Source organism: Oryctolagus cuniculus, chromosome 13 (genome assembly GCF_964237555.1).
Source record: "Oryctolagus cuniculus chromosome 13, mOryCun1.1, whole genome shotgun sequence".
Taxonomy (NCBI): Eukaryota; Metazoa; Chordata; class Mammalia; order Lagomorpha; family Leporidae; genus Oryctolagus; species Oryctolagus cuniculus.
Window position 1 is genome coordinate 70,910,843 of NC_091444.1, and position 20,532 is coordinate 70,931,374.

General features: G+C 45.1%; 2 protein-coding genes across 6 annotated transcripts in view; both read right to left on the reverse strand.

Moving 5' to 3' along the window:
- Positions 1 to 14,046, reverse strand: part of SEC61A2 (SEC61 translocon subunit alpha 2) — a 36,116-nt gene extending 22,070 nt beyond the window's left edge. The window contains exons 1-5 of one of the 5 annotated variants that reach the window (XM_070055714.1): positions 13,907 to 14,046; positions 12,510 to 12,576; positions 11,928 to 11,995; positions 10,761 to 10,826; positions 1,225 to 1,303 (exon numbers count right to left, since the gene is read on the reverse strand). In XM_070055714.1, coding sequence (XP_069911815.1) covers positions 1,225 to 1,285 — 61 coding nt within the window. In that variant the 5' untranslated portion in view covers positions 1,286 to 1,303; positions 10,761 to 10,826; positions 11,928 to 11,995; positions 12,510 to 12,576; positions 13,907 to 14,046. Of the gene's footprint in view, positions 1 to 1,224; positions 1,304 to 10,760; positions 10,827 to 11,927; positions 11,996 to 12,509; positions 12,577 to 13,221; positions 13,554 to 13,906 lie in introns of all 5 variants that reach the window. The other 4 variants (XM_070055710.1, XM_070055712.1, XM_070055713.1 and 1 more) reach the window with 4 other exon arrangements.
- Positions 14,047 to 16,539: 2,493 nt separating this feature from the next.
- Positions 16,540 to 20,532, reverse strand: part of DHTKD1 (dehydrogenase E1 and transketolase domain containing 1) — a 60,542-nt gene continuing 56,549 nt past the window's right edge. The window contains exons 16-17 of the mRNA XM_002717511.5: positions 19,879 to 19,964; positions 16,540 to 19,398 (exon numbers count right to left, since the gene is read on the reverse strand). Of these exons, the coding sequence (XP_002717557.2) occupies positions 19,297 to 19,398; positions 19,879 to 19,964 (188 nt within the window). The 3' untranslated portion in view covers positions 16,540 to 19,296. The remainder of the gene's footprint in view (positions 19,399 to 19,878; positions 19,965 to 20,532) is intronic.

Here is a 20,532-nt window from a genome sequence, read left to right on the forward strand (position 1 = left end):
TCTCTCACACTTCCTGCAGGTCTCTATTCAAACACCACCTTCCTGGAGCATCCTTGCCCACCCCACATACTTCACATACATTCCAGATCCTCAAGCAGGAAACAGAACTCTGAAGCAGGCACGTAGCCCAGTGGTAAAGACACCTACACCCCTATGACAGCTCCCGGGCTCAGTTTCTGGCCTGACTCCTTGCTCCAGTTTCCTGCCAATGCAGACGCTGAGAGGCAGCACTGCGGTTCAGGAACTGGGTTCCTGCCATCCACGTGGGAGACCTGGGTTGTGTTCCCTGTCCTGGCCCAGTCTAGCTGTTACAGGTATTTAGGGAACGAACCAATGGATGGGGGCTCACTGCTGTGCATGCTCTCTTGCTCTCCTTCCTCTCAAATACATAATAAATTTTTTTTGAAAACATAAAACCACAGAAACTAGAACACCGTCTTATTTACTGCTTGCAATTCTCAGCACCCACCACAAAGACTGGCCCACAGATAAGAATTCAGTCGATATGTGTTGAACGGATGATTAAATAAATTGTGGCACATCCTCATCATGGAATAGCTCATGTAAGATATTAAGTAAACAAGCCAGGCAGGTGAACTGTATACACAGTACATGCTATTTCTTTAGTTAAATGAAAGGAGATGAATTTACATATATGACTATGTGTGCAAAGTCTGGACAGATATCCATCAACCTAGTCACCCACCTAGCGCTCTCCCTCAGAAGTGAGACTTGTTTTCAGCTTCATTTAAGCCTGTATTAAGTGCTGCTGCATTTCTGAAAGCAGTATTACTTTTACAGCCTGAGAAAATTACAAAAGTGTTTCCAAAACACAGGCAATCACTACTCCTTAAAAGCAAGCCTCATCAGTCTCTGGGTTCACTGCCCAGCACCTCCCCCACTACAGCTTCCCAGCCCTCGTGCTGCTGAGCCTCAGCCCCAGCTCTCCTCAGCCTGACCTGCCTTTCAAATGCTGCTCTGGCAGCCTCTCCTCCCGACCCTGCACATGACGGCGGCTGAGTCTGTGAAAACCCAAGGAGAGAATGCTCTGTAACTGCAACAAACACACCTATGGTGCTACCATTAGTTACGTGTCTGGGTCTCCTCTTGGGCAATGGGTTTCTTTTCTCCCTCCCTGCAGACACTGAAAAACCGATGTGAATCGACATTAAACATCTACTTGCTGTTGGCGGCAGTGTGGAGGCAAAGGAAAGAAGCACATACCTCTGTTAGATGCAAGAATAACTCTCATCCAGTAGAAAGGATCCGCGGAATCTGATGACATGATTCCAAAGAGTGGGATCTAAAATATTACATAAAATACTTAAGAATGCATTCGCTCTTAATTTATAATGCATTTACTTCAGGTTTGCATGACTTTTTTAAAGATCTACTCATCTTCTACAAAAACAGCATATGTTTAAAATTCTTTAAAAAAAAAAAAAGCAGCATAAATCATTACTTAGTGTACTTCATTACATACTCCTGCCAGTATGAACAGCTATTGTACAACATGAATATACCTCACACTACTACCTCGTAACCTAGATATGGTTAAAATGGTAAATTTTATGGTTTATGATTCTTTTTAAGATTTTTTTAAATTTATTTATTTGACAGGTAGAGTTACAGACAGTGAGAGAGAGAGAGAGAGACAGAGAGAAAGGTCTTCCTTCACTTGGTTCACTCCCCAAATGGCCCCCACGGCTGGCGATGCGCCGATCCGAAGCCAGAAGCCAGGTGCTTCTTCCTGGTCTCCCATGTGGATGCAGGGGCCCAAGCACCTGGACCATCCTCCATTGCTTTCCCAGGCCATAGCAGAGAGCTGGACTGGAAGAAGAGCAGCTGGGACTAGAACCCGGCGCCCATATGGGATGCCTGTGCTGCAGGTGGAGGATTAACCAAGTGAGACACGGCGTCGGCCCCTTTTTTATGATTTTTTCTTCCATCAGTAGATTATAAATTGATATCGGTCTAGTTGTAGAACAACTTTGCAAACCTAAAGACAACCAAGATCACACTCCCAGATGGAAGACTGAAGACGGTATCAAATAGAATATAAGACAGCCATGAACAAGTATGCTTACATTAGGTATAACATAGTGGTTCTCATTTGGCAATGCCTGGATACACTGCTGGCTGTACCACCTTGGCAGGGATGTGGCTACAGCTGAGCATCTTAAAATGCATAGGACCACCCCATGGCAAGGAATTATCCCACCTAAAATTCAGTCTTGCTGCTGTTAAGAACTGATTTTAAAATCCTGGTACAAAACTAGAAAAATGACTTAACAGTTGCATACGGCACAAATCTGCATAGAAAGTGGGATTATGATTGACTTTTGCTTCCTTATCATTCTCAGTATTTACCAAATTCTCTATAACAAACACCTATCAATTTTTAATCGGAAAACAAAGCCACCTCAACTACAGATCAGGTCCTATCCTAAGACCCAAGTTTAGGATACAGCACTCGGGCATACAAACCTCTTCAACTACGTGGGGATCAGACTCACGGAAAAGCAGACTTTAAAAACTTTAAAAAACTTCTCTACGTGAAACTGATTCCCTTGTTTTTAAGTTCCAAAAGAACTTAAAAATACTGCCAACTCCTGTGCTCAGTCTAAGCCTCTTTGGAAGTCTGAAACTATTAGATGGGTATCAAAACTGGAGAGGCATGAAGGATGAATATTGTATATGTACCTGGTAGCTGTAGAGACCTTCTTATTTTTAAGTTTTATTTATTTGAAAGACAGAGTTGTGGAGAGAGGCAGAGAGAGAGAGAGAGATCATCCATCTGCTGGTTCACATCCCAAATGGCCACACCAGCAGGAGCTGATCTGACCAAAAGCCAGGAAACTAGAGCCTCTTCTGAGTCTGCCACATGAGTGCAGGGGCCAAAAGACTTGGGCCATCCTCCACAACATTTCCAGGCCAGAGCAGAGAGCTGGATCGGAAGTGGAGCAGCTGGAACTCAAACTGATGCCTCTAAGGCATACTGGCGCTGTAGGCTGGGCTTTAACCCACTGTGCCACTGCGCCAGTCCCCTGTAGACACTCTTAAGGTGAGGGATGAGGAGTAAGGAAGTTACTGTGTAAAAACCAATTAACACTACAGTCTGTATCAGGTCTGTCGGCCCAGTTACCTTCCCTAAAGAGAGATCCTCAACCTATATGGTTAGTTGCTCTGTGGAAGAGAACAAAGAAAAGCCAACTGACCTCCCCTCAATAACCATATGCCCTCCTTTGCTGTGGCCAACAGGATTACTGGAGTCAGCTTCTAATTTCACTTCTCTTAATAAGTTCAATAGTTCAGTAAGACCATGTACAACGGCTGGGCAGAATTGGTCACAGTAGCAGAGTTCCAAACCTTGTAGTGTATGACATGTAAAACAGGTTTCCATTTGTTAAAGAAATGTAATCAGGAAGCCATTAGCCTGGAGTTGTTTCAGCACCCAGAACTCTCAGGAAAGCAACAGAACCTGAACATCTCCCTGTGACTGATCAATTCTGAATTGAGCTTCAACCAATGACAGCCAGCAGACAGCCAACCAGCCAGCTGGTTATAGAAGGACCTGGCATCAGACTGGAAGCCAGTAAGACAGAAGCTTAGCTGGAGCCAATCCAGTTCTGACTTCACTGCCTTGTTCAGCTCATACAAACTGCTGGAACAGAGCTCGCCAACCCTCTTCTAGGGTTGGGTGTACCAGATTCATGAATCTTAATGCTCAAATTGAATCTGTGGTTTATGTTGCCTCAAATTTTTCACTGCACAAACTTCAACAAAGCATTCACGCTGCAATGGAAGCCTGAACTGATCAGATGCAGAAACAGAAAGTTAACATCAATGATTTCCAAAGGCAGTGCGAATGGAAAACCAAAGTTCTTCTGGCTAAGATGGCAAGTTACAAAGATATTACAGAATTTTTTCCAGTTCTGGGACACAATAAAACACATTTTTAAAAACATGTAAAATAGCAGAAGCTAACAATAATGAAAAATAAAAGCTAAGAAAAAAAGAAAACAAAATCTATAAAGCAGCAAAGTAAGAAAACTGATTATCAACTTGAAGGACAGACAGGTGGAGTGGGGTGGGGGAGTTGGTAGTGAAGAGACTAGGTACAAATCTGCTCCTGACCATCACAGTGGGAAGGCAGGAGAAGCCTCAGAATCCCCACCAACAATCCGAATCTGGAGAAATGAAAACCACACAGACATCCTTATCTTCTTCCTTCCTTTGGTTAAGGAGCAGAAACAGCAGCTGGAAGAAATGAATGAAAGAGAGGTGGCAGGAGGGTTAAGCTTCTCCCTCAGTACTGAAGATTACAGGACTACAATGAAGTAGGAACTGGGACCTTGGTCAGGATCTGAGAACCCTCTATTGCCAAAACTCTCAAGAAGAAAGGGGGCCAGCGCTGTGGCGTAGTGGGTAAAGCTGCCGCCTGCAGTGCTGGCATCCCATTTGGGCGCCGGTTCTAGTCCCGGCTGCTCCACTTCCAATCCAGCTCTCTGCTATGGCCTGGGAAAGCAGCAGAAGATGACCCAAGCCCTTTGGCACTCCTGGCCCAGCTCCAGCTATGGTGGCCTTTTGGAGAGTGAACCACTGGACGGAAAAATCTCTCTGCCTCTGCTTCTGCCTCTCTGTAACTCGCCTTTCAAATATAAATCTTTAAAAAAGAGAAAGAAGGACGCAGCAGAGCCCCAGCAGCATTACTGCACTTAGCTGATCTCATTTGCCACTATTCCCTCCAGCTAAAGAAAACAGGCTAGAACCTACTTGAGATCAACGGAAAGAGAATCGAGAAACAACCCACACTGGGCAGAGCTGCCTAAGTGTGAGAAAGACAAAAATATGAAGCATGTAAACATAGAGAAAAAAATAAAGTAACATAAAATGCATAATTTTATTACATGAAATAGTTATGAAAAATGTCATCCTTTTCTTTGAGTTGTTTTCTTGCTCTGGGGTTCCTGAGTTACAGCCACAAAACGTAAAATATTTACCACCTGGATTTTTACGGAAAAATGGTCCCTGACAAGATTCAATATTGACCAGATGTCAATTCTGAGACTGACCTATAAATTCAGAGCAACACAAATCATTATCCCAGCATGTTTTCTTATAGAAATTGACAGACTGATTCTAAAATTTGTATGGAAATATGAAAGACCAAAGAGTAAAAATGATTTCAACAAAGAACAAAATGGGAGGACTTTGATAAACTGAATGAAGGACTTCCTATGGAGCTCCAGGAATCAAAACTGTGGTTCTGATCAAACAAAGGAACTCACAGACCAACGGCACAGAAGAGAGAATAGAGAAACAGACCCAGGCTTATAAGGCTAACCATCTTCAACAACAAAGGCAAGGTAAGTGAGGAATTCTTTTCAACAAATGGTGTTGGACCAACAGGATACCAACACAGAATAAAGAAACGAACCTTGACCCTTTACCTCATACTATAAAAAAAGAACCTGGAATAGATTACAAACTGAAATGTAAAACTATAAAGCCAAAATCATAACAGGAAAAAAGCATCACAACCTTAAAATACACAAAAATTTCTTCGGGGGGAATAACTGTTAGCCACAAAAGAAAAAACAGATAAGTTGAACTTTATCAAGATTAAAAACTCTTGTTCTTGGCCAACGCCGCAGCTCACTTGGCTAATCCTCCGACTGCAGTGCCGGTACCCCGGGTTCTAGTTCCAGTTGGGGTGCCGGATTCTGTCCCGGTTGCTCTTCTTCCAGTCCAGCTCTCTGCTGTGGCCTGGGAGTGCAGTGGAGGATGGCCCAAGTGCTTGGGCCCTGCACCCCATGGGAGACCAGGAGGAAGCACCTTGCTACTGGCTTCAGATCGGCGCAGCGCACCGGCCGTAACAGCCACTTGGGGAGTGAACCAATGGAAGGAAGACCTTTCTCTCTCTGTCTACTCTGTCAAAAAAAAAAACCTCTTGTTCTTCAAAGGCATTGGTGGGGCTGGTGCTGTGCCATAGTGGGCTAAGCCTCTGCCTGCAGCACCTTAGTGCCAGAGGCACTGGTTCTAGTCCCAATTGCTCCACTTCTGATCCAGCTCTCTGATATAGGCTGGGAAAACAGTAGAAGATGGCCCAAGGGCTTGGGCCCCTGCGCCCATGTGGTTGCCTCAGAGGAGGCTCCTGGCTTCTGATCAGACCAGCTCCAGCCATTGCGGCCATTTGGGGAGTGAACCAGCAGATGGAAGACCTCTTTCTCTGTCTCTCTCCCTCTCTGTCTGTAACTCTACCTCTCAAATAAATCTTTCCCAAAAAAAAAAGGCATTGGTAAGAAGCTGAAAAGAAATGACCTAGGCCGGCGCCGCGGCTCACTAGGCTAATCCTCCGCCTAGCGGCGCCGGCACACCGGGTTCTAGTCCCGGTCGGGGCGCCGGATTCTGTCCCGGTTGCCCCTCTTCCAGGCCAGCCCTCTGCTGTGGCCAGGGATTGCAGTGGAGGATGGCCCAGGTGCTTGGGCCCTGCACCCCATGGGAGACCAGGAAAAGCACCTGGCTCCTGGCTCCTGCCATCGGATCAGCGCGGTGCGCCGGCCGCAGCGTGCTGGCCGCGGCGGCCATTGGAGGGTGAACCATCGGCAAAAGGAAGACCTTTCTCTCTGTCTCTCTCTCTCACTGTCCACTCCGCCTGTCAAAAAAAAAAAAAAAAAAAAAAAAAAGAAATGACCTAAAAGAAAGATCTCTGCGAGTGAGATCCCAGTGCAAATAATGGGCCATCAAAGAAGGAGGTACCTTTCTCTGAAGGGAGGAGAAAACTTCCACTTTGATTATGGCCTTGTCTAAATAAGGTCAGAATTTGTGAACTTCAGAGGCTTCCATAGCCTTGGCAGTTCATGACAAAAGCCTCGGGTGTTTACTGACGTCATAAGTAAGAGTGTCAATTGTTAAATCAACAACAGGAGTCACTGTATACTTGCTCCCCATGTAGGATCTGTCCTTAATGTGTTGTACTATGCGAATTAATGATAAAACTACTACTCAATACTTTATACTTTGTGTATCTCTGTGGGTGCAAACTGTTGAAATCTTTACTTAGTATATACCAAGTTGATCTTCTGGATATTAATATAATTGAAAATGAATCTTGATGAAGAATGGGATGGGAGAGGGAATGGGAGATGGGATGGTTGCGGGTGAGAGGGAGGTTATGGGGGGAAAAACGCTATAATCCAAAATTATACTTTCGAAATTTATATTTCTTAAATAAAAGTTTTTAAAAAAAGCACACACACAGGAAGGCTGAACAAAACAAAACAAAAGGATGCAGTGCAACTGAACTGTACCACCTGGCAGTGCAAACACAATGAGGAGCCACCAATGGGCAACCAGTGAAGAGGTGACAATTTCCCAGAAAATTGAACACCCACTTATCAGTCAACCCAGCCACTCTACTCCTGGGTACTCACCCAACAGAGATTAAACAACAGACCTCTACAAAAGACTTGTAGGTGAAAGCTTATAGCAACTGTGTTCTGTTTTCAAAATTTGGAAATAACCAGGAGTCCAACAAGTGACCGAATGAATAAACCGTGATATATTCATAATGCAGAACACTACTCAGAAATAAACAGGAATGAGCTGCTGACATCCCAATGGTATGCATGAATCTCAAAAAGATTACAATGAAGTCAGGCATAAAGCATAATACTTTATGATCCCACTAGATCATGGCAACTTTAGAAAAGACAAAACAAATTACAGTAACAAAAGGTAGATCAGTGTTTGCTGGGGACTGGGGCTTGGGTGAGCATAGCCTGAGAAAAGTTAGAGGGTAACAGACATGCTTCTATATCAGCTCGGTAGGAGTTACTTGGGTATGTATGTTTTTGTCAGAACTTAGAAACCCACACTTTATAAACGAGCACAGGGGGCAGCACCGTGCCACAGCAGGTTAAGCTGGGATGTCGGCATCTCAGAGCACTGGTTCAAGTCCTGGCTGCTCTGCTCCTGATCCAGCTCCCTGCTAATGCGCCTGGGAAGGCAGTGGAAGATGAGCCAAGTCCTTGGGCCCCTGGCACAGACACGGGAGACCTAGATGGAGTTCCTGGCTCCCAGCTTCCGCTTGGCACAGCCTCAGCTGTTGATGCCATTTAGGGAATGAACCAATGGATGGAAGACCTTTCTCTCTGTGTCTCTCCCTCCTCTCTCTGTCTGTAACTCTGCCTCTCAAATAAATACATAAACCTTAAAAAAATGAGTATAGTTTACTATGTACATATTGTAATACTAACGTAAAGTTGATATTTCTTCAATTATTATTTAATTTATTTGAAAGGCTGAGAAAGAGATCAAAAGGCAGATAGATCTATCCACTGGTTCATTTCTCAAATGCCAGAAACAGCTGGGGCTGAATCAGGTCAAAGCCCAGAGCCCAGTACTCAATCTGCTTCTTCCATGTGGGTGACGAGGACCCAAATATATGAGCAGAAACTGCTACCTCCCAGGGTATAAATTAACAGGAAGCTGGAATCAGGTATTCAGATAAAGAACTCCGGCTGGGATTTCAGTATTCCAAGCAAAATCTTTTTTTTTTTTTTTAAGATTTATTTATTTGTTTGAAAGGTAAAGAGAGAGAGAGAGAGAGAGAGAGAGGTCTTCCATCCACTGGTTCACTCCCCAGATGGTCACAATGGCCAGAGCTGGGCCAATCTGAAGCCAGGAGCCAGGGTCTTCTTTCAGGTCTCCCACATGGGCGCAGGGGCCCAAGGAATTGGGCCATCTTCTACTGCTTTCCCAGGCCATAACAGAGAGCTAGACCAGAAGCAGAGCAGCCGGGACTTGAACCGGCTTCCATATGGAATGCCGGCACTGCAGGCAGTGGCTTTACCCACTACGCAACAGTGCTGGCCCCCAAGCAACATCTTCACCAAACACCTACTCCTGACTGTCTTTTTAAATGGGGGCAGGGGAATTTCTAAGATGTTAAAATTACAAAGTAGGAATATAGGTAATTGTTCTTTTTATCTTTACCCTGTTTGTTAAAACTTATCTCTCCCTCACCATCCAAAACAAATTTAAACCAAGTGCAGTAATAAAAGTACATTAATCATCTGATCATTTCACCCTTCAAAAAGAAAATACATTTGAGTTTTCCCCAGATTAGGGACCTAACATATCCTATTCTTTCCTAATATAATTTTTTCAAGAGCTCTTTCATGCATTTCAGTAGTTTTGGAAATTCTCAAACAGCTTTCACCTAAATTACGTAACTCTCATTAACAACCTTGAAATACAAGCAGATCATATTTTATGCTTGTTAAATGAACTTAGCATTTCTACAAAATTATATGTAAAAGTATCACTAAATTTTAATAACTTTTAAACACAGTAAATCTCCAAGGTTCTAAAAATTTGGTTATAGGATATTTAAATTAATACATGTTAAAAGGCAAATTTGAGAAATATTTGTAATACATATGCCAAAATTACTTTTATTTAAAAACTGTCCTAAATTAGTAAGAAACAACAAATAACTCCCAAAAAAGGGTAAAGACCATTCTGAAAATTAAAAAAAAAAAAAAGGGGGGGGGGGAGCCAGTGCTGTGGCATAGTAGGTAAAGCTGCCACCTGCAGTGCCGGCCAAGGTTCGGGTCCCTGCCATTCTACTTCTGATCCAGCTCTCTGCTATGGCCTGGGAAAGCAGCAGAGGATGGCCCAGGTCCTTGGGCCCTTGTAACCATGTGGGAGACACAGAGTAAGCTCCTGCCTCCTGGCTTTGGATCAGTCCACCTCTGACCATTGTAGCTATTTGGGGAGTGAACCAGCGGTTGGAAGACCTCTCTCTTTCCCTCTCTGTAAATCTGCCTTTCAAATAAATAAATCCTTTTTTTTTTAAAGAAAGAAAAAAAAAAAAAGAAACAGTGTTAAGTGTTTTTTCCCACTAATAAACAAAAAGAAATACAAAGAACAAGATAACCATTTTTAACTCATATTGGGGGTGCTATGGTGCACTGGTTAAGTTACTGTCTGCAGTGCTGCACCCCATATGACCACTAGTTCAAGTCTTGGTTGCACTACTTCCAACCCATTTCCCTGCCAATGCACCTGGGAAAGCAGCAGAAGATGGCCCAAGTACTTGGGCCCCTGCCACCATATGGAGACGCAGTTGTGGAGCTCCTGGCTCCTGGCTTCAGCCTGGCCCAGCTGTTGGCTGTTGTGGCCAACTGGGGAGTGAACCAGAGGATAAAAGATCTCTGTCTCTGTCTTTTTCTCTCTCTATGTAACTCTGTGTTCCAAATAAATAAATAAATCTTTTTAAAGCAACTCGTATTAAAAAGAGTAACAAAGGCCAGTGTCACAGCACAGTGGGTTACGCTTTCACTTGAGCCACACCAGCATCCTATACCAGAGGGCCAGTTCATATTCCAGATCCTCCACTTCAGATTCAGTCCCCTGATGCTCCTGGGAGGCAGCGAATGATGGTTTAAGTACCTGAGTTCCTCTCACCCACGTGAGAAACTCAAAGATGGCTGCTGACTCCTGCCTTCAGCCCAGCTAAGCCCTGGCTGTTTCAGCTATCCGGGGAGTGAACCAGCAGGTGGAAGAGCTCTCTCTCTCTTTCCCTCCCTGTCACTCTTCCTTTTAAATAAAACACAAATAAATCTTTAAAAGAATAACAATGCACAATATATTTCAGCGTATTTATTATTTTAACTAAGTTTCCCAAATTTTAATTATGCAAGACCTTATAAAAATAGCGGAAAGGTTTATTTAATATTATGGTTACATACCTGACAACATACTAAGAAAATGAACAGAGTTATAGCAGTCCATAGTACCTTTTCTCTAAACTGGATCTGTACAACAAAATATAAAGATGATCAATCAAAATCAAGAAATAGCAAAGTCAAAGTAAAACTCCACATTGAAGCACAACAACATTCCCCAACGTGACATGTACCTGTTAGTTATTTAAAATGTCCCTTTTACCCTAGTCAGTAACAGCTAAAACAAACAGCTAAACTTCTTGAACATAAGTTTCTTTACTTTTCAAAAAATAAAAAATTTCAATACAGGCAGTCCTTATGTGCTGTGTTAAATGAAACTGAAAAAGACAAATAATCAAAACACAGATCCAATATGCACCTTCTGCAATTTAACACTGAACCATCCAAATCAAGTACTGCCTATAATTTATTATACAAATCTTTCATAGACTACAAAAAGCCAGAGATTCTTGGGGTGCCTGAAATGTTACTAGAATAAATATATTTATCATCTCAAAGCAATAATAAGAAATACACCTCTATAACAGAAGTTTAACCTACCTCTTTCTATGTTCCTATTCAAGCTAGTTTCAGGAGAAGTTGAAAGTATAGGAAAGGAATGTCTGGAAACTGGCAAGTTTGGGATTAATAATAATTCTGGAATTTAAATACCTCAGCTCCAAAAATATACAATCATAGATTTGATCCAATCACAAGATCTTTGGAAAGCACTCCTGCCATTTTTCTTTCCAATGAATTAATCAAGAGATGGAAGGTATACACATGCACAGTTGCAATTCCTTTACATAAGACAGTTGTACTCATCAACACCCACCCAGTAGCTGGGGCCCAGCAGGTTCCACCATTAGGAAGCACAATACCTACCCTATCCTATAGAAATTAGAAAGGATCAAGATAGCTAGGCAAATACTGTACCTTACCCAACATGCAGGCCATAGAAACACTTGATTAGGAAAGGCAACAGTTTAAAGAATAGTCATTTGTGAAAACAGGATTACCTACCTACCTAGACATAGTTTTCATTCACTTTGTGCCTCTTATTCGGAGGATGAACAGGTTAATACCTTTCCAATTACAACCAGAAAAGGCATGGAAAGCAAACCAATCTTGCTAGTTTAGCAGGATAAGCCACTCAAGCTCCCTTCCAGATTACTAAAACATTATACTTACTTTCCTCTCAGGTTTCTGAATTTCGGGTAGAACGGCACAGAAAGGTTTGATAACTTCTAAAAATTTGACTGTTTAAAAAAAAGAATAAATGTCTGCATTACAAAGTTTAATAAAAGATAAATTATCTGTTTACGGAATCAAATACAAATGTTCTCTAAACTTTCAAGGAATGATCTGATGTCCATCTCACCCCACCCCAAACCCAAATTAAATAATCGTAACACTCTCCATTTCAAATGAATACATAAGAGAAGGAAAAATGTAAAGGCCAAAAGAACCCAAACAGTTTGAGGACTACCCAGTACGCTTGTGTCCAGATATACAAAAAGGGCTGTTCAAAGGGCATCACTGCGTCAGGAAAGCGTAGATGCAGTCTACCACGCCACCCACAAGACAATGCGTTAGAGAAAAAAGCAGAGATGGACTGCTGGAACTGACTCAGACAACCGAAAGATGCCCAAATACCTAAGCGAGAAAACCAGCTCCCACAGTTTTTACAGTACACAGCCTCTAATGCATTTCCTGAAGCCACATGTTGCTGCACGGCCACTCGCACGTAAGGACATCCAAGTACTTGCTTACGTCCAAGAGCCAACCCGAGAATGCCATCACACTTCAGTGGTAAGTGCTGTTTTCCAGAGTGCTCTCTCTAGACACAGAAGTCAGATTAAGCAAGGGTCTTAGAGGACAGCCACTGCCTCCTGGCCTGGCTTCCGGTAAATTCAGCCACAGAAGGGGGGTGGGGGATGAGGGTGAAAAGCTCTTACACCTTTTGCCAAAGTCAGAAACGCACACTAACAGCAGCAGCCATTAGTTAGCATCTTCCTACCCTCAAGACACTGGATTCGGGATACGGACACCCAGGAACGACTGTAAAGCCGACGTGCCTAATCACACTTGCGTGGGTTAGCCCAAAGTTGACAACAGTGTCGGTTTAAAAAAAAAAAAAAACAAACAAACAAACAAAACCTCCCAAAATGATGGAATTCAGCTGATGTCTGGTAGAATTCAGGAACGCGCATGAGCAGGTGTTTGACCCAGCACCACACTCTGGAATATTAGGAAAGTCTACCTGAATCGTGAACAAGCTCCAATCACACCAGGACACTCCCCAGAGTCTCTTGATACCTTTTCCCTCGCACTTCAGTCCAAGCCCATCGCCCAGATTTCTGGGCTTTTTCTCCTCATCATTTACATGAGGGTATCTGTGCCCAAGCACAGACCAACTGTCTATCTTCCTGCTGCAGGACGTTAGCCATGATACCGTGAAATCAAGGCCAGGGGTCTCCTCTACCTTCTTTCCAGTGTTCCCCAAATGTCCACTCGGTGGCCAAAGGGTGCCTCGACTGGGCATGCGGTTTATCCGTTCACCAACAAACATCTGAACGGCCATGTGGATCTGTGTGGGGCTCTCAAAAGGATACCCGGAATACGAGGCCTTGTCCGCAAGGCTCACACAACCTCACCGTGTTGTCAGGGAACGCTACGGACCCCTGGAACGGGTATCCTTTCTTCCCCTTAGACTCACGCTTTGCAAACCTGAAACGAGTTAGGGAGCGCTATTCATCACAACTAATATGCCGAGGAAGGGCGATTCGAGAAGAGCGATTTAAGCTGCCCAAGCTCCTGAAACATCAAAAGTGGTCCAGCTTCAGTCCAGCGCCGTAAACTCCCCGCCCCCAAAGCCAATGGCCGCCCCGCGCCATCCTCGCTCCTCGCCACTACCAGGGGCAAACCCGGGGCCTCCGAGTCCCGGTCCCCGCGGCTGACCCGGGCAAGGCCTCGCACAACCGGAGGAGCCCCGGGAGAGGCCCCCCGGCCCGCGCCCTCCGCAGCGGCCCGCGCACCCCGCGCCCGCAGGCTGCACGATCCGGGGCCAGGTTGGGGGGCTCCGGCCACACCGCTCAAGTGAGGCCTGCGTCCGCCCCCCACCCACATCCCCGCCCAGCCAGAGCCGCTCTCCGGCCATCGGTACTCACTGCCCATGGCGGCGGCTGCGGAGGCCTGGCGGGGCACAGCGGCCTCGGGGATGTCTTCGCTCCGCTCCCGCGGATCGGGCCTCGGCGCCGGCTCCCGACACGCTCCGGCCGGTCCGGCGCAGGCTCCGCCCCGCGCCACGTGACCCGCGCGCACGCCCCGCCCGGCCCCGCCCCCGAGCCGGGCCCGGGCGGTTGGCCGACGTCCGCCGTGTTGCCATGGTCCCCGCCGGCCCTGCGGCGGGGAGGGGCCGACCTGCTCCTGGGGGCGTGTCTTGCCCAGGCTGCTGGCTGGGCGGTGCTTTCCAGTCCTGCATAGATTTGCCTGCCCGCCGCGCCTGACCGAGTCTTCCCGGGCGTCCCCGGGCCAGGCGGTGATTGGAGAGGGTCCAGGGTTTAGTGCCCTAGAGCTGACGCGGAGGCGCCAGGGGCCGGCGGGGTGGAACCAACCTTTTTATTTTGCTCCGCCTTGTAGCGTCTTGGAAGTTTGGAGAAATCTGTGACACATGGTGTGCGATAACTTATAAACTTCTCTGCCTTCCGCTTATGCTCCTCCCCCGTCTCCGGGACACCCAGGTGGGCTCCTGTGCCTGCTGTTGGGCGGTTTCGTGGTTCCTCTCGGTTTCTCGCTGTGTGGGCAGCGTGGTCTAAGAGGGGAGGGCCAGTACCAGTAAACGATTGGCCTCGATTTTTTTTTGTTTGTTTCTTTCTTTCTTTATTTGAAAGAGTTACAGAGAGAGAGGGAGGGAGAGAGAGAGGTCTTCCATCTGCTGGTTCACTCCCCCAAATGGCCTCAATGGGGAAGCTGGGCCAGATGGAAGCCAGGAGCTTCCTCCAGGTCTCCCACGCGGGTGCAGGGGCCCAAGGACTTGGGCCATCTTCTACTGCTGTCCCAGGCCATAGCAGAGATCTGGATAGGAATTGGAGCAGCTGGGACTTGAACCAGTGCCCACATAAGATGCCAGCACCACAGGCGGCTTTACCCACTACGCCATAGAGCTGGCTCCCTTCTTGCTGTTTTAAACCATTGAAGTCTTCTGCCCTAATGCCTGCCGAAACAAGATATTCCAGAGGAATGAATGAGCTGTGTGTCTGGGAGGGGGCATTTCAGGCCACCCTCGCAGGTGTCTCCATTCTACCTTTCTCAGCTGGGGGTTGGGGGGAGAAGATGGATTCTCTGTGTGGCCCAGGCTCCCTCTTAGCATGGTAGCAGCGATCCAAGGGACACAGCATCTCTTACCGTACTGCTAGAGGTGGCCACAAAGACCAGCTCGATTTCCAAGAGGGAGAAAAGACCCTGCCCCTAGGTGAGAGTGTGGCAAGGTTCTGAAAGAGCATGTGGGACTCAAAATATTGCTGTGGCCATTTTTGGAAAAGCCACTCTGCCACGGTCTTAATGTCCCATCCTTCGAACTCATCCTTGCCTCTGTATTAATCATTTTCATATTTGTCTAATCTCTGCCACACAGTGACATTCCAGATGGGATGGAGTGTCTTAAGTAGTGTATCATCTAAAGCAGCCTGCAAATATAACCTATAGTAACCTTAAATATAGTTTTTAAAATTATTTATTTATTTATTTGGAAGGCAGAGTGACAGAGAGATCATCCATCCATTGGTTCACTCAAATGTCAGCAAACATCAAGCCTGGGTCTCTCACATGGGTGGCAGGAGCTAACCATCATCCCCTGCCTTCTCCAGCATGTTGGCAGGGAACTGGTTGGAAACGGAGCAGCAGGGACTCGAACCGGCACTCCAATATGGGATGCTGGCCATAGTGGCCTGCTCCTGAGATTGTGAGCTAGCCTCATGGATACAATATTTTTTCAATGAAGGTACACTCATTTGAAAATCTGACAGAAGGTGAAGAGTAGCCTGTACCTACCTCGACTGTCTCTGGGGTAGCTCCATGTTTCAAGTAAGAGTCTAGGAATAAACTTTGACACTCTGGGTAAGTTGTGTGAATTCCCCTTCTACCATTCTTCAGTCTTTCTGACCCTAAGCTACTTAAGGCTTTCCCTTGTCTAACTACAGTATGCCACCTAATCTGTATCAGGAATTTCACTCTAGTTTGACCCCTCATACTGTTTTAGCACTTTTTTTTTTTTTTTTTTTTTTTTTTTTTTTTTTTTTTTTTGGACAGGCAGAGTGGACAGAGAGAGAGACAGAGAGAAAGGTCTTCCTTTGCCATTGGTTCACCCTCCAATGGCGCACCACACTGATCTGAAGCCAGGAACCAGGTGCTTCTCCTGGTCTCCCATGCGGGTGCAGGGCCCAAGCACTTGGGCCATCCTCCACTGCCTTCCAGGGCCACAGCAGAGAGCTGGCCTGGAAGAGGGGCAACCGGGACAGAATCCGGTGCCCCAACTGGGACTAGAACCTGGGGTGCCGGCGCCGCAAGGCGGAGGATTAGCCTAGTGAGCCGCAGCGCCAGCCTGTTTTAGCACTTTTAACAAGAACATCTCTCTGAAGTGTAATATGTTTGGCCTTCTCAAACAGATCGTTCATCCCTTAAGAATATCCAGCAACTCATTTGGTCTTTTACTTCCATGTATTTCCAAGGTCCAGAACAAGACCATATAAATTGCATAGGTATTCATCAAAATATTTGTGGATGAAACAGCACTCAACTCTTCTTTTTTTTTTTTTTTTTAAAGATTTATTTACTTGAAAGGCAGAGTTACAGAGAAAAAGAGATCGTGCATCCCCTGGTTCACTCCAAATGGGTGCGCTTGGGCAGCAGAGACCCAGGCACTTGGGTCATGTCATCTTCAGCTGCTTTCCCAAGCACTTTAGCAGGGAGCTGGATCTGGAATGGAGCAGCTGGGACTGGAATGGGCACTCATATGGGATGCCAGCGACAGAGGCAAGGGCTTAACTGGCTGCCCCATGATGCCAGCCCCTACACACCACTCTACTCTTTAAGGATCTTTTCCTGATGTTCTTCATTTACAGCTGGTTCTCCATATGAATAAGGAAGACATAGGGAAATAAGAGAATAGTAATATAAAGGTTTTCTGTCTTTTTTTTTTTTTTTTTGGACAGGCAGAGTGGACAGTGAGAGAGAGACAGAGAGAAAGGTCTTCCATTGCCGTTGGTTCACCCTCCAATGGCCGCCGCGGCCGGCGCACTGCAGCCAGCGCACCGCGCTAATCCGATGGCAGGAGCCAGGTACTTCTCCTGGTCTCCCATGGGGTGCAGGGCCCAAGCACTTGGGCCATCCTCCACTGCCTTCCCGGGCCACAGCAGAGAGCTGGCCTGGAAGAGGGGCAACCAGAACAGAATCCGGCGCCCCGACCGGGACTAGAACCCAGTGTGCCGGCGCTGCAAGGCGGAGGATTAGCCTAGTGAGCCACGGTGCCGGAGAGAAAGTACTGATTCTTAATCAGTGACTTCCTTCTTGTGAAACCCCTTACTGCTTCATTTTGATGAAAAGAGATGCTCTTTCCAGTGTTAGTCAAGAAATTAAAACAACAACAACAAATTTCAAAAGCAATAGGCTAAAGACGCCTGTGCTTCGGAATACTTTTCCCAAATAGTGTATGTACAGAAGCCTGAGCAAAATGGTTCTAACAGTGTGAAAGATCTTGGTTACTAAGAATAATGTGTCATTTTTTCCATGGTTGCTAATATTTCTACTCATAGAATTCCCAATATAAGCTATTTTCTTCATCAGGCATGAAACTAGAATAAAGAGGATATATATAATAGATATAAATGGGATACAGATATCACATTACTAAATTTCTAGGAGGAATAAAGTAAAATAATGAGTATTTGTTTTGGAAATCTTCAAGTAGTCCTTTCCTGCAAAGTAATTCAGATTGAAAAGAAGATGGTTAAGATGACAGAAGACATAGTTCGTGGCTCAGGTTAGAGAAGACCTATAGATAGACTCATGAGGTATAAAGTTAGGGAGAGATCTGGAAAGATCTACACAGAAAAAACAGTCTGCCAACTCATTTTGTGCCTAGACTTTCGAGACTTAATTCAAGAAACCAAGAGATCTGAAAATGACATTGTGCTTTAATTTTTTTCCTAATTAAATATGCACCATTGATAACCATTCCCATTAAATAGACTTTTGTCATTTTACCAACTTACATACTTGAGTGGCGCTAAGTTACCTGATTTATAAGGCTTGACAGAGCAAGAAAGCATTGAGGTATATAAAAAGAAAAGGATTTTGTACACTACAGGAATGTTAAATCAAGACTTTACTGCACACTTTTAGATGTGAATCATGAATCTGCTGCTGTGGACAGAACAAGCTATCATTTGATTCTGAAAGTCATGGTGAGTTGCCTATAAAAATGCAAAGGGCATGGACTCATTCCAGCCTCCAGGATTCCCCTCTCCCTTCTGAGAAAAACAGTGTCAGGACACAAGAATGGGAGCCGGTGGCGCCTCCACAGCACCAGGTCCAAGGAACTTCTGTGGTTTGCTGTTTAGTTATGCTTCTAGTACAGGCTTTAATTTCAGACTGAGGGACTCAGTTGGTGAGCTCCAAGAAATCCCCCAGCACCTGGTGTTGGCAAGGTCCCTCTGTCAAAGTATAAGTGTTCTTTAAATACCCCCTTTAAACATCATATTGCAGCAGGGCCTTTTGGAGGCAAAACTGATTGAGGAGGACTTAAACCCCCCAGTCAGACACCTAAGTCAGTTAGAAATAGTAAGATTTTACTACCAGAACAACAAGAAGCAAAGACTATGGCGAAAAAAAAAAAAAAGACTACAGAGCAATGTCATTATAGCTGAAATTCCTTAATTTTAAAATACAGTGCTGTAAGATCTTGCACCCAGAAATTCATATTGAATAGGACCTAGATTGAAGGATAATGGGTAAGACTTGGCAGTACACATATCAGGAATAATCTAGTTTTGCTAGTGTGTGGTGAAATACTTGTGTAGAGTGGCTGGAAAGCAGCACCAGAGAATGCATAAGATGAAAATACCGGTAGTGACGGGACTTTGGAGAAGGAAGGGGAAAGTCAATGAAAGGCACATGCAGCACACAAATCAAAAAGCAGAACTGAGGCCACCTGCTATCTGGCTCTACAGTGAGTCTTAAAAAGTTTTCCAGGTCAAGTATGTATGGTTAATTAGAGTGGCATCTGAAATCATCAACGTAATGACCTAGTTCTCCAGCTCAGATCTAACCAAACACAACACCTGTAGTTTTAAGGATCAAATCTACTGGTCTGATTCGTGTACTTAGAACTGATTCCCCTGCTGCTTCTACCTTTTCCAGATTAGCCTGTCCACAACAACCCCAACACCTTAGGGGAATCCGTTTCACGTCACCTAATAGACACAGGAGGGGTAGAGGAAGCAGGCCTTTCTTTTTATAGCAGTTTTCCTGAAACGAAGGAGGGAGTCTTCAAAGGGCGTCATCAAGCAAAGGTCTTCCTGAGGACATCTTCGTGCTGCTGTAGGTGGACTGTGCCAATTCCCACAGCAGGTGCTGGCAGAGGGGGCCGGCTCACAAGACGGAGCTGTCATTGGAGCAGAGAAGAAAGCAAATGACATTTTCACTTGGTCAGAGCTCTGCTCGGTATCACCAAGAAAGCACAGGTACTTCTCTTATTTAACCATAAATCACCTCTTTGGAAAAATAAGTTATATGGAATAAAATGGAGAGAAATGTCACCACTAATAACTAGCTAAATTCCATAATAACGGAATGGATAATGGAACATGATAATAAGGAGAGATGAGTTCTTGAATTTATCCTATCCTTGAGGAACTATCACTTGGCTTTAGCTGTAGAATGTCCTTAAATAGAATTATTCACTTGTGAAATGATTTGCGTCCAGCAGACTAGTATCAGAGGAGTGAACTGAGTTCCATTCACAGCAGAATGTAAGATACATAGAACTGCAATTGCTCTTCTCACTGTTTTTTGCTTCCTAAAAATAGTCAAGAATTGCACCAGTGTGTGCACACATGCATGAGAGACAGAGAGAGAGAATTACCTTGCAGGCCAATTGCTTCTCAAATCTTGGAGAAACAAAAAACCATGGACCCATGTTCTGAGGTTCCTCCTGACTCCAAATAACAGCTACAAATATATGTATAAAAAAAGTTCATTTCAGTACCATAAGTAAATATAAACAAAAAAATTGGTGACAGATATCCAACCTCAATTAAATACATGTTTTTCCTCTTTGTTTCTCCTGAAAATACATACTCATGTATCTACCACCACAAGCATGACACAGGACAGTTCTAACAATTCCCAAAATTAGCTTGTCCTGTCTCTTTGTGGCCATCTCCTACTCCCACCCCCGACCACCTGGCCAACTACTCATCTTTTTTATTTTTATTTGAAAGTCAGAGAAACAGTGATCTCCCATCCACTGGTTCACTTCCCAAATGTTCACGATAGCCAGGGCTGGGAACTCCATCTGCGTTTCTCATGTGGGTGGCAGAGACCCAAGTACATGAACCATCCTCTGCTGCCTTCCCAGGTGCATGAGCAGGAAGCTGGATCAGAAGTGGAGTAGCTGGGACTCAACTCGGGCACTCCGATATAGGATGCAGATGTGCCCAGTAGTGTCTTAACCACTGTGCCAAATGCCCACCCCTAGAGTTCTGCCTTTCCCAGAATGTCTTATGAATGGATTCAT